Consider the following 13,213-nt stretch of genomic DNA (forward strand, 5'->3'; position numbering starts at 1 on the left):
TATCTGATGATGGTATACATGTTCAAACTCCCCGTGGACATCATTCAGTTGGCCAACGTCAGGGCCAGCGGCATGGCCTTAGCAATCGTGGTGGACTCTTCCGGATGCTGTGAGGAGCCTGTCGCCGTGCCAGTTGTGATCGTGCCCGCATTACCATTGGCCGTTTCGGCCCGCTTGCGTGAGGTGATTTTCTTCCAGCCGCGCAGGAAGATCTGATTGCGATACTTGGGCGTGGTGAAGGTATACAGCAGAGGATTGACGGCCGAGTTGAGGGGCAGCACGAAGACCACCAGCCAGGCGTATATATCGTCCGATATATTGTAGTTGAAGAACACCCAGATTTTCATGACTATGATGGGCACCCAGCAGAGCACATCCGTGAGCACAATGAAAAAGAAACGCACCGCAAACTCGCAGTCCAGCAGGGACAGTGGCGTGGCACTTCGCGTTCGCCAAATGGAGATCAACAGCGCCGTATAGAGCAGGGCGATCATCACGAGCAGCAGCAGATTGACACCCAGGAAGACAAACGCCGAGTACTGCCATCCTAAGGGATAGGCCTCGTGTATGTGCAGGGGAAAACAGGTACCGGAGTGAGCGCCATAGAACTTGGTGCTTGAATTCCAGAGCACCACGGGGGCCACAGCTAGGCCCACGCCCGTCAGCCAAATGCAGAACAGGGAGAAGCACATGATACGCACACTGATGCTGCGATGTCCGCGAAAGGGATCCGCAATGAGCAGGAAGCGTTCCAGCGACATGAAGGCCAGTATTAACATGGATACCTCCGAGGAGCTGACCGCCAGAGTGCCAATGGCTACGCATTGCCAAGAGCTGACCCAGTCCAGGACCACTCTGAAAGGATAGGTATAGATACATTAAGCTTTAGTTATGAGCTTGGTGGGACCTGATATAAAAACACATGCTTTGTCTGTCATACGCATATGTATGTATGTATCTCTAGGGATGAACGTTTTAAGGAAAACATAAAAATTGCTATCGAGAATGAAGTCAAAAATAAATGTTTTAATATAAATCTAAAATCGTCAAGCTTTTGATGGAACAGAAAAGATATACTACATGTGTCAATAGCCGCTTAAAAATTTTCTCAATGTAATGTATAGGGCTAAGGTAAACCACTTGTAGTCGGCTTCTATCGCCGTTCGATATTTTACGTTACGCATATCAGTACTCGCTGACGACATTAAGTTAGGGGCAGCTTGACAACCCTGTCTTGACCCTCGACGCTTTTTTTTAGCATTATATGCAATACATTATTACCCTCCAGATGCGGAATGTCGGCAATGTCGGACTGAATGTCCTCAATTGTGGAAAAGCTTAATTACCATCAGAATGTCCGCATCATTCAAATTGAATGACTCTGTTCAGAAGCGAAAATCGTGTGCATTTGGAAAAACGTAGCTAGGAAGTACATATTTCAAAGTTTTGCCGGTTGATCATATTGAGCCGTAGATCTTGTAACTTCGTGCGAATAGTGGATAGGTAGTGATGTACATAGATCTGTTGCTCTAGCTATTATAGTCTTTGAGCACTAGGCGCTGAAGGGGACGGACAGACGGACAGACGGACGGACGGACAGACAGACATGGCTCAATCGACTCGGCTATTGATGCTGATCAAGAATATATATACTTTATGGAGTCGGAAACGATTCCCTCTGGACGTTACACACATCCACTTTCACCACAAATCTAATATACCCCAATACCCATTTTGAGTATCGGGTATAAAAAGAGCCCAAGGTGTAATACACTCACTTGTAATACTCGTTCCTATATCGGTAGTCCTGAATACCAATGGTGATAAGATAGAATCCCATTAGCATATCGGCCAGAGCCAGATTCCGAATGACCATGGTCACCGCGATGTTCTCGTCCCGATAGATGAAGCGCCCCCAGAGGACCAGCACGTTTCCTGATATGGTTAGGGTGGCCATTACCCAGGCAGAGTAGCGCAGCACCGGCTTGGTCAGGAGATCCTTGAAGGAGCTCACACCGTCTGTTGATGGCTTGCACATACGCACTCGGGGCGTCATGGAGCAGTAGAAGAAGCGATCGTAAATGATATACGTGAGATTTCGCATACCGTTGATGGCAGCAAAGTCGATGTGGTCGTACCGGATGCCCGTCAGATTCAGGAAGGAGATGTTGAGGGGCTGCAACAGGCTGCGATGGATATGAAGCGGCATCTGGGCAAGGGAGCTGAAATCAAACAATCACCTCTGGGTATATTTATAAGGTTATATGATTCCCTCACTTACAGTGCCTCCAGTCGAGTGTTGTGCAGAAATGTTTCTCCAGATAATTCCTTAATGGGATTGCCGACAAGGCGGCTGTAAAACGAAATGCACGTCTTATAAATGTCTCGTAGATTCAACATTACGTATACGACGCGTAAGCCGCGTCTAATGGCCCCACATTTTGGAGCAGCGCTGATAAAGCAGCCCACAACGTCCTCCGCTCCAGCTTTAAAACTTTCCAAAATAATATTTTTGGAGTATTTTTTATCTTCTTGTGCTTTAAGATGGAGCAACAAGAGCTTTAAGAGTCACATAATAAAGTCCCCGCCGGCAACATAATAGCGAAAATGTATATTTAAGAGCTGGGCGACAATATAAATCAGTGCACAAACATTGTCTATCAATCTGTGGGGTGCAACTTTCTGGGGTTAAATGTGTTGGCTTTCCACAGGAAAGAGCGCATCATTCATGACAGACAGGGCTACGAGTAAACGAGCAGACGAGAAGACAGGATATGTGGCACTGTGGTTCCAGAAACAAATAAAATGCATTTAAATACGCGCATTTACTAAGCGAAACACTGGACGATGGCTAAGTGGCAGTAGGAATAGTGTTTGGGCGAGGTAAAATGATTCAAGTTTATTTTTATATTCATCTGTGTGTTATGCCATAGCGCCACTGTGTCACGTCTCCGTGTGAAGTGCAGCAGCTGATGTTTATACTGGTGCTGGACCTGGAGTTGATGCTGAAGCAGCTCCATTTCTTGCACTTGTCTGGTCAATCAATGCTCAAGCGCCAACTGTTAACAGTTTGTTTTTATGGATTGTCGCACAAAGACAAAAGCCAGGTCCCACCCCCACCAAGCTCCCAGAAGATTCCACAGATTGCTGGTAATTGCCGGCTGGCTATAAAGTTCCCGGCCTCATCCTTAACAAAATATTTAACTCTAGCATAAATTGATACCCCAAAAATGTGGGCACACTCACATAATTTCGTATGTAAATGTGTAATTAATTATTGAGCGACAGGCCTCTCGGATCATCATTGCTGCTGCTCCTGCTGCGGTTCCACGAATAAATATCACACTTAATAACTTCATAAACACCAAGCAAAACCAGACGTCGAGCACAATTAACATAATTCTGAGGTAGGGCAACAAGTTGCTGTCCTGTCCCCAAGTCCTGTCCTGCCCCAAAATAAGCCTCGGGTAATGCCCATTGCTCATGGCCAAGCACATCCAGGGCCCAGCACACGTGGCCCAGTGACCAGGGCCCACAAAAGTAGGCAACACAAATGCGTCAGCATCAAGGGGCATGGTCGCAGAGTCGTGGTGTAAGGGCAGGATGGGTTGGCAGAGCGGTCAATGCGCATTTAAGAATATGGCAAATAAATGCCTGCAGTGGTGTTAGTGCGCTACGTGCAGGGTACGTGGAAATGTGACGGAAAATATATCACAAATTATGGAATGGGCCACAAGTTCAAGACAGCTACGTAAATGCTCTCACCAGGCTACATTTGAAGGTCTCTAAAAACGAGAATTTAAATAAAACTAACTCAGAGGTGCATTTCGAAGAAATACAAAACATTTCCATGGCTTTACATCTAACGCGCTTACTCATTTTTAATCCCATTGTTAAATGCATCAAATAATTTTCAAGCTCATTTCATTAATACCATATCAATGTAAAAGGCTTCAATCCCATTCAATAAATCAATACTTGAGCACTTTCAAAGGCAAATACATAAAGAAAATGCATTTTAGCTGCACAAAGATCGCATTGCAAATGCATTGCTTTTATATATACAGTATTTACCCAATCAATGTAGCCCACGCTAGTCCATTCAGAGAAGAGCATATTAACCAAATGAAACCATTTACGCTTCTCCGGCAAATGACACGTTTCAATTGTGGAATTCTTTTGGGGCAATGTGCTCCACGAATGTACTCTGGCATTTGTTGCACTGTCTGCCCCCAGCAGTAGCAGGAGCTGGAGAAGGGAGTGGCAAAGGGTGGGGCTTATATTGACCATAATTAACGTCAGAGCAACAGCAGCTTTGGCAGGACAATGAGTGCACGAGTGGAAGAATGTCTTTAAGCCCGATGCCCAATGTCCAAGGCTCTCCTCCATAATGACCTGTCACTGGCTCAGTGTCCTGGACAGCAGGAATCAAATTAGTGCAGCGATTTCACAAATATTTTCGTTTGTTTTATGGCTGCCCCACCTCCTCTCCTATCGGTCCATGTACATCCCAGGGGGATACATAGCAAACAAAACAAATCAGCAGAAAATGCCAAAGAGAAGGAAGCGAGGCCTTACTGCTGGATACATGAGCAGCATTTAGATGGGTATCTGATAGATACAAATACACACCCACACACCAAAACACTCTCCGTTGGCATTGGAGGAATTTCTGTGCAGTTCCTTTTTGCTGCTGGCCATAAAAGTCTTACACTTGTGCGCCACACAAGAGCTGGAACCAGGAATGCTGGGAAATTCCTCGCACGCCGGCAAAGGGCAAAATTATTTGCATGGATACGGTGTGGGGATAGATCTTGGTATGGCATCAACAGGCATAAAGGATACAGAACTGTGGGAAAGCATTGGGATAGGGTCTAATGAAGCAATGACGATTGGGGGAACGATTCGGACCAGCGTCGATTTCAATAAACTCCTTCATTATTGGCCAGCAACTTCGGTCCGAGAGTCTGTCCGTTCGTTTCGGCTACAGCCCAGGCTTTGGCGAAATTGTTTTCTCATAAAATACAAATTTATTTGCATTTTTATTTGGTCATAATAATGTTTGTTTATTCTGTTTCGTGGCCAGAAGTCAGTCCCAAAAGATACAAAAATCGCCAAAGATACTTTTCACTTAAACCAAATGAAATCTGGTCCAGCCAGAGCAACCTCATGGCTGTGCTTGTATCCATGTCTGGGTATTTATGAGAGGGTGTGTGGGGTGCTATCTTCCTTGATATGCTGATGTATCTGCTATATATGGGATGGTAAATTTATTAAGGCCACAGCTTGATGCTAGACGAGAAAGACAGAGCTGGCAGAGACATTTATTGAATATACTATTGATATATGGGGTTATGAAAGCCAGAAAGCAACATTGCCCTCCCATAAAAAATGTTTGAATTCAAAGTGAAAGCCCAACAAATCCTTAAAGGATAACTTTAATGGTTGAGTATGTTTTTTCCCCAAGAATATTATCGGGCATACGCCATGCTGTCTGAGGCTCATCAAAGTCCTTCCTCAAAGCGCTAAACAATTTGTTTATTTTTACGATTTATGTTTATAGATACTCGTACGTACCACCCACTTTCTTTAGAGAGTTGCATATAATTTTCATAGTAATAAACTATGGCCATAAAGGTTAGATTAGTTTCCCCGAAGGGGGTACAACTTTTTTATGTGGCGGGCGTGGTGGAGTTCTGTTCATTAAAATATATCTCTTATCGATGAGCTAGAGGGAAATCTTTAGCTGGATAGTTTTCCCTGTCTTAAGTTTGTTTTTCTTATTATTATTTATTTGTCTGTGGGCACAAAAGTTTTCAACTGAAATTTCTCATGAGCGGAGTGGAGAAGAGAGGAGACCCCGGCGTATACGTAATTGCGCATTAATGAACTCAAAATTAATATCATTGAATATGATTTTGAATCACAAAGCGAGTGACAAACAAGGGGAAGGGGCTCGAACGGTTGAAGTCCCACGCAAAATTACAATTTACTTTGGGGACATTTGTGGTGTCGCGTCCTGCGGCTTTGTTCGGCTGTGATTCTGTGATCCTTTGACCAAGGCACGAGTTCATTTGCTTGTGTCGTGGCATTATTCGTATTATTATGCTAATTAGCTCTGCGTCACCATAATTCATGCTTAGTGTCGGTGTTAAACTTTCACCCTTGCCATCCCCTCCCCCACTTCAAAATGCCATCCTCTGGAATTTATACTCATACTCACATATCCCGAATATTTTCCAGATTCGCAAACGCCCGTCCATGGATGTGGCTGATGATGTTGTGCTGTAGGTCCCTGGGAATTCCATGGAAATAATTCAAAAGAGTTTTTTAATTGCCCGAAAATAGAGAGAACATAAATTAAATGAGCAAAAATTAGCGAAAATTCATATACTGATCGAATGAACTTAAAACATAATATATGTCTGTCCTCTCCTATGAATATTTGTTTCCATGAAAGGAGATTACATCTTCCACCAATGTACATTGACGGCGTCATCCTCCCCAAGGGGGATGTGAAATGTCAGATATCACCGCAAAGTTTATGACTTATTTGATAAATGATTGGAGCAAAATCCTTAATTCTGTTTGAATAGTAATATCTGATTAGTGGGAATCCATGATTGCAGCGGTTTTGAAGCACTCGTTTTGTATTTCACATGATTCCCGAAAACTCTGCTGTCGTTTTGCTTTTCAGACTTTCAGCTGAATTGCTGACACATTTGTATGATGATATTGCGACACAATTTATCCCCCATCTAAATCTTTATGCCTCTCCTCTGCTCACGCTTTCTGCAAAGGTTAACACATTTATTTACGTTGGGCAATTTGGCTAACTGATTTATTTTCAGTCAGGATAGGAGTTAGGCCGGGCACCCAGACGACCCATTGACGTATCTTGTCAGCTATTGAAGCATAAATTAATGATTATGTATGCTACGGCGGGCAGGCAGATGCAGAGTCCTGGCAGGGGTTCTGCCAGAGACCTGTGGAGAGACCTTTGATAAATGCTTTCAAATTGTCTAAGGTGTCTGTGTCTGTGTCGGTGTCGGTGGTGTCTGTGGAAAATTTCGTTTAAACACTTATTTGCTTAGCATATGTTATTTGTGTAAACAATAAAAGTGCCAATTTATGCCTATTGGTGCATAAATTTCTCGGTAAAAAAAGGAGGCGCGTCGTGTACATCCAATATCCTGCTCAATGTCATGTCAACATGTATCTCCATCGCTCCTTCCCTGTATGGCCGATATGACCCATATAAATCTATCTCAAAAGAAAAATAAAGAAAATGAAACAAAAACTCTGTTGAGGCTGAACTGAAAACGAAAGCAAAATGCAGCGAAGGGTAAAAATTACGCATACGCCCCATAAAATCTAAGTACAACATATTTCAATAGACTGTTCGACACTTCTGGCATCTTTTACTCCTCTTTCCCATCTCTAAGGTTCAGAATTCGATTCGGGATTCGGGAGTAGGAATACGGAGGAGTTTATTTTACTTACAGCAAATGTAAATGATCCAGTTGCGAAAAAGTTTCCTCGCCAACGTATTCAATTCGATTGTAATCCAAATAGCTGAAATAGTAAATACATATTTATCAATGGTGGAACAAACTGTTTAAGCTCTGCGTAAGACCCCTTTGAGACTCGTCGCCATGCTCGTGTGAATAAGTGATGAATGCTTTAGCTAGTCAGATGAAAGATAATCATTGTTGATGTTCAACTAAATTTCGGCTACTGACTAGAGTCGTGGAAATGCTTCTTTCCGTCTGCTGTTTAAACAAATTCGAATACATAAACGAACAGAACTTCAAATTCTAAGACAATCTCAACTAAAAGATACCAAAAGCACACTTACAAATCTAAACAAGTGCAACAACTTTGACAGCATTGTCCCAGTCCTCAAGAGCATTTGAGCTTATGGCCCATCATGGAGCCGGACTCTCGACTCTCGACTCTCGACACCCAATACCCGAGTAACCCAATGAGTGGGGTGTCTGCCCGTCGCTTAACAATGGCAGACAGTGTAAAGCATTTCACGCTTGAATAGATCAACAGAGTGGGAGACCAGACCAAGCCGGAGACTGCTTTCGTTTGTGTTTTTTAATCTTAGAAATAGAATAGCCCTCCCATAACCCAATTCGATTTACTTACACTTCGTAAAGCGAGGAAATATTCGGCAACTGCACATTGCGCAAAGTGAGACGATTCCGGCTGAGGACGAGCCATTCTAGGCGGTGGACGGACTTCAGTTGCTCCATGGGAAAATGGTGCAGATGGTTGTTGACCAGGAAGAGCCACTGGAGGGAGTGCAGGTCACCGAAGAGGCCGTGTGGGAGATGACTGATATTGTTGTGACTTAACTCGAGGCGTTCCAGTTGCGACAACCCACCAAAGCTGCCCAGGGGTACTCGTGATATGTTGTTGAACTTAAGGGTTCTGCAAATGGTCTAAATGAAAGCGGTTACAGTCCATTGTGAGTGATTTTTCAGCTTACAATTTTTGAAGACGCGTCAGATTGGCAAAGACATGTTCCCTTAGGGTAAGGTTGTTGCGGATGATGATCAGATTGGTCACCTCCACACTGATGCGCGGCCAGCGACGCAGCTTAGCATAGATGCCGCAATAGAGGGTGGTGCCCTGGCCACACCGGCAGCTCCGCGGATATGTGACGATACCTGACGGGAGGGAAGAGAAGTAGAGAATAGAACAGAAGATGTATTACAGATTCAGAGTCAAAAATATAGTCCATCGAGTAAGTGTTTTAAGGACATAGAACACCTTAAGTATTGTGTACTTTTTTACAACATTAAAGTTTTGGGATATCTGATTAAAAGTGTTTGAGTGTTAATGGTATGAATTAGAATCAATTTTAATTATAGTTTCGAATTGAATTGTAGAAAAACTCAAGTTTTTACTGTCCTAACAATCGGTTGCACTAGATTGATGCCTTGGCTAATCGGTCACTCTGGATTAATCTGGTGGATGGAGTTGATTGATGCTTTGGCTAAATGAATGAAATGAATCGTCCACCTACCACAAGTCCAGTTCATTGTCTGGCTCTGATTCCTTGTCACCGCTGGCGGAGACGCATCCACGGTGCTCGCATTCGACTGATTCTGTTGCTGTAGTTGTAGCTGCTGTTGCTGTTTCTTTTCAATAGCACTACGCACAATTTTATCGGCAATCTCCTTGCTGCCGTAGAGCAGGCCACACTCCACAGGATGCTCATCGCTGCCATCGGCACAGTCGGGCCGGTTATCGCACATCTGACGCTGGGGAACGCAGAGGGTGCCATTGTCGCAGGCGAAGCTGCCCGAGGGGCAGGGTCCTGCCAACAACACGAAAATATACACAATAATTAATACTCGAAAGATAAGTCGATTCTGATTAGTTTTGTTTAAGTTATTCAAGATCACAATTAAATAATATTTTTGGTATTTACACAGAAATTATTTACAGAATCCCGCTGTTCATGTTTTTAAACACCCAAAGACAATAGCACAGAAACTATTTTATTTACACAAAAGTAATTATATTTTATAGTAATTCTTATAGTTATTCTTGATAAAAGTTGTTCCTCAAAAAGAGCCTCTCTAAAGAGCCTACTAATGGAAAAACGTGAGGTGATAAAGTAAAGAACATATGGAAAAATAAGCGGTACCGGTTCCATTAATTCAAACCTAAAAAATGCTTAAAGAGATATAAATACTTTGTAAATACTCAAAAGAAACCTACATTAATTTTCTTCTTAAATAAATTAATAGCTTTAGAATATTCCAATCCTTTTGGCAGATTGTCGCATTTTACTAGATTAAGCCAAAGTCGATTTCTATATTGCGTACGTTCGCGACTTCGTGTTTATTGCTATCATTATTATCTTTTGTACTAAACAACTAAACTAACAAAATTCCATCAAAATTCTAAAAAAGGTGGGGAAAATGGTTGTTTTCTACCTTTTTCGTATATTTAACATCGTACGAACGAGCGCTCGCGACCCACGCAAATGTTATTTATATTTCGATTAAATATGGGCAGTATTACAAATAGTGCATTCTATTTAATTTCTTTCTGAATTTCTTTTTGAATTTAAAATCGATATATTTCGTTGAATACGAGTTTCTTTTCTTTTACTGTGCCATTTGCTTGTGAGTGTAGATTCCAATACATAGAACCTCTTCTAAGAAGTACAGCAACTTTTTCAGAGGGCGTCCCTTAAGCAGCATACCCTACTATACCCAACGTTCTTATTGTTTCAGCAGCTTATCATGCACCCTACGCGGCGTATAAGTAATTATTCTAATCGCTGGCAGGCAAACTTTAAACTGGAGATGACAACTTAATGCCGCCCCCCATCTGCCCATCCAACAAAGGATTTCGGATTTCAGGCCAAAGCAATTAAACTTAATGTCCAAAGAAAGTTTTGCTTGTTGTTCTTTCTTATTTATTTATTTTTTTTTTTTGGGTTGCTTTGCTTTGTTAACAATATGTTATTTTCTTTTTTTTGGGCGGTTAGGCATTGGCAGTACATAATTCGAATGATTGTTTGCTTCAAAGAAATTAATAAGCCATACGAATTAATTTATCCTCAAAAGTTGCACAAACAATGGTGCAGGGCCAGAGTTTCCTCCAAAAGCAATTCAAAGTATAAGTTTTTGTAGATTTATGTACGGCTTACTCTTAGACTTAGTTTATCCTGAGCTGAGACTTTTTCTGGCTGACTAGTGCCAGCTTCTTTCGGCAATTGCCATCAAATAAAATGTCAATTTTGTTTTTCACTTTATCAATTTTATGATTTGTCTGGGTGTCGCGTCTCCACTGGCGTCGACCGCCTGAGTATTCAGGCAATTAAAGTCCCGCGATTATGGAGCACGCATTCATTAGACAAATGACAAAAAAACGTGGATACGGAGCACCTTGGGACCCGTTAATCCATATGATATGAACTTGCGTAATAAAATGGTTGGAAAGCATATTCTTTTTTAGTTGTTTTCGAGTACACCAGGCAGAAGAGCAGAACAGGAGGCCACCCCTAGAAAGTGATTTCCCTTATTTCCTAGTATCCTTAGAAAAATGTATGGCATTTATAAAGCAAACAATAGTCTAAAGAGTTCATCAAGACAGCTTCTATTGAAAATAAAATGGGGTTTCCTTTGCAAAGAAAAGTAATACATGATCCGACAACAGCAGTCCGTTCAGAGGTGTTTATATCCTGAATTTGTATATTGTTAATTTTATAGACTTCAAATAAGGAAGGAAGAAATGTTAAGCAAGAAGATCAAAATTGTATATTTAACAGGACAGATTAAATCCTCCACATTCTAAACCTTTTATAGGACAAATTTCGTCAAATTTAGATAGATACTTTACTTTAGATAGATAGATACGTTAGATACTGCAAGAAATTCTCCCAGTTCTTGTCTTGTTTTGTGTAAAGAGTTCTCCAGATATGTAAATTTAAGCACCATTCGAATCTATTCGTTAAGCTATCATTAGACTAAGTAATAAATGCAGTAAGAAGCGATTGCTGATTCTGAGAAGAAGTCATTCAGGAAAAGTCACTCATTCAAAATGACTAATGTCTACCCATCGATAAACTTTTTCCAAAAACTATTTTTACATTTCCATTTGTTGGAAATAAATTTCGCTCTATGAACCATATTTCTTTTCCTTCTACATCTATAAATTTCTGACTTCATTAGTACCCAAGAAGGAGCATTCCCACAGACCTTGAGCACTAGGAGAGACTTTCATGTCCATTCATGGCCCAGATGGAGACACACTTTAGCATGCATCTTAGTGCCTCCGGCAACTTCCTTCTATTCTCGGGCAGATTTAAACCTAAGCCGGACAAATGCCTTCGGGAGATAAATAATTTCTTGCTCTGGCTGGAATGATGCATGTACTTGGGATTCGAGGCGACAAAGTGGCATAAATCAAGAATGTTTTGCCTATTTCCTCGTTTCTTGTATGGCAAATCAATACGCAAATTGGCATAAAAAATATAATATTGAGAGCCGAAGCAAAACGCAGAGAAAATTCCATGATATTGATATTGATACTCGTAAAACAAGATAAAGGCATGGAACAAGGAACCAGGACCAGGACTCCGAACAAGAGCCAGCAGAGGGTGAAGGGAGTCGGTGCTAAGGAATTTATATACAGTGGAGACTTGGGAGCGTGAACCAATTGGTAGGAAAACGTAACCACATCCAAATGGATATGTTTTCATCTGATTTTAAACTCCTTAAACATCTACCATGACCTGCTTCTTGAATTCAGAAACAGAACCATCGTCAAATCAAAACGTTACCTTCTTCCTTGCCAGTCCATGTGTACCTCTAAAATTTTATAGATAATTTTACTCGTAATTTGCTCAAAGATCTGCTCATGGCTATAAAGAAATATATAATTCATTGCTTTAAAAAAATGTCTTTCTTTAGCATTTCTCCATGTAAATCCTTTTGATTTAATTACATATTTCCCTCTTATGTGAGCGTTCCCTGTCCGTTGGAAAATTGTTTTGTGCTCAAGAGCAAACTTTGTGTTGTGTATTTATTTTTTTATGGTCAGGCGTCTGGGTTTTTCCCACTCCCCACTGAGTGGTTTTGTTGTTACGTTTTTATCGTATTACACAACAAATTACTTTCAAATACTTTTGAGCATAAAATTTATGGGCATTTTGCAGTTTAGAATTTGATTCTCGTTTTTGTTTGTCCACCCCCCTTCTGTATGGTGCGTTGATAGATTGCAAATATGTAGTTATAGATCGCTTACCCAGACTCAAGTAGAATATCAGGGCGGAGAGCAACATGACGACGGTCATCAGGCAGACGCCCACAGCGATGCTCCTTCCATAAACCATTTTGGATGGGTCCTAGATGGGTTTTCCTGCGCTGTGTGTTTTCGATGCGCGCTTATCTAATTAGTGGGCCAGCGTGGCAGGACGGGCAGGACGGGCTGGACGGGCTGGACGGGCTGGACGGACTCCTCCTTGACCGAGTTCATCATTCACAGCGCCCCTATTCCCACTCCGACCACGCCCCCATACATTCATACACTGAACCACAAACAACAACTCTGTGGTGCTGACTCATTGAGTTTTTATATTATTATTTCTTATATCGCTCCGCGTTTTTTCTTCGTTAATTTCTTGTCACTTCATTTGGCTAATGTTCCCCGCGCTTCGTTGAAACGAAAAAGAAACGGAGAA

The 13,213-nt window shown here is 41.8% G+C and overlaps 1 protein-coding gene across 1 annotated transcript; it reads right to left on the bottom strand.

Annotated features, from left to right (window-relative positions):
• Positions 1 to 2: 2 nt before the first annotated feature.
• Positions 3 to 12,865, bottom strand: LOC6592009 (relaxin receptor 2). The gene is made up of 9 exons (XM_002017401.2): positions 12,778 to 12,865; positions 9,038 to 9,331; positions 8,498 to 8,678; positions 8,155 to 8,439; positions 7,504 to 7,575; positions 6,224 to 6,295; positions 2,282 to 2,353; positions 1,779 to 2,222; positions 3 to 855 (listed from the first exon to the last, which is right to left on the bottom strand). The coding sequence occupies exons 1-9, from the start codon at positions 12,863 to 12,865 to the stop codon at positions 45 to 47; spliced, it is 2,319 nt and encodes a 772-aa protein (XP_002017437.1). The 3' UTR covers positions 3 to 44.
• Positions 12,866 to 13,213: the final 348 nt, after the last annotated feature.

The sequence above is a fragment of the Drosophila persimilis genome, unplaced genomic scaffold, assembly GCF_003286085.1.
Source record: "Drosophila persimilis strain 14011-0111.01,24,50 unplaced genomic scaffold, DperRS2 tig00000000-arrow-pilon, whole genome shotgun sequence".
Classification (NCBI taxonomy): Eukaryota; Metazoa; Arthropoda; class Insecta; order Diptera; family Drosophilidae; genus Drosophila; species Drosophila persimilis.

Excerpts from the sequence above, each read along its gene's own strand:
- LOC6592009 (XM_002017401.2), bottom strand. The coding sequence starts at position 12,865 with ATGGTTTATGGAAGGAGCATCGCTGTGGGCGTCTGCCTGATGACCGTC. Across the intron at positions 9,332-12,777 it reads GATATTCTACTTGAGTCTGG|GACCCTGCCCCTCGGGCAGC; the intron begins GTAAGCGATCTA and ends TGTTGTTGGCAG. Across the intron at positions 856-1,778 it reads TATAGGAACGAGTATTACAA|AGTGGTCCTGGACTGGGTCA; the intron begins GTGAGTGTATTA and ends CTATCCTTTCAG.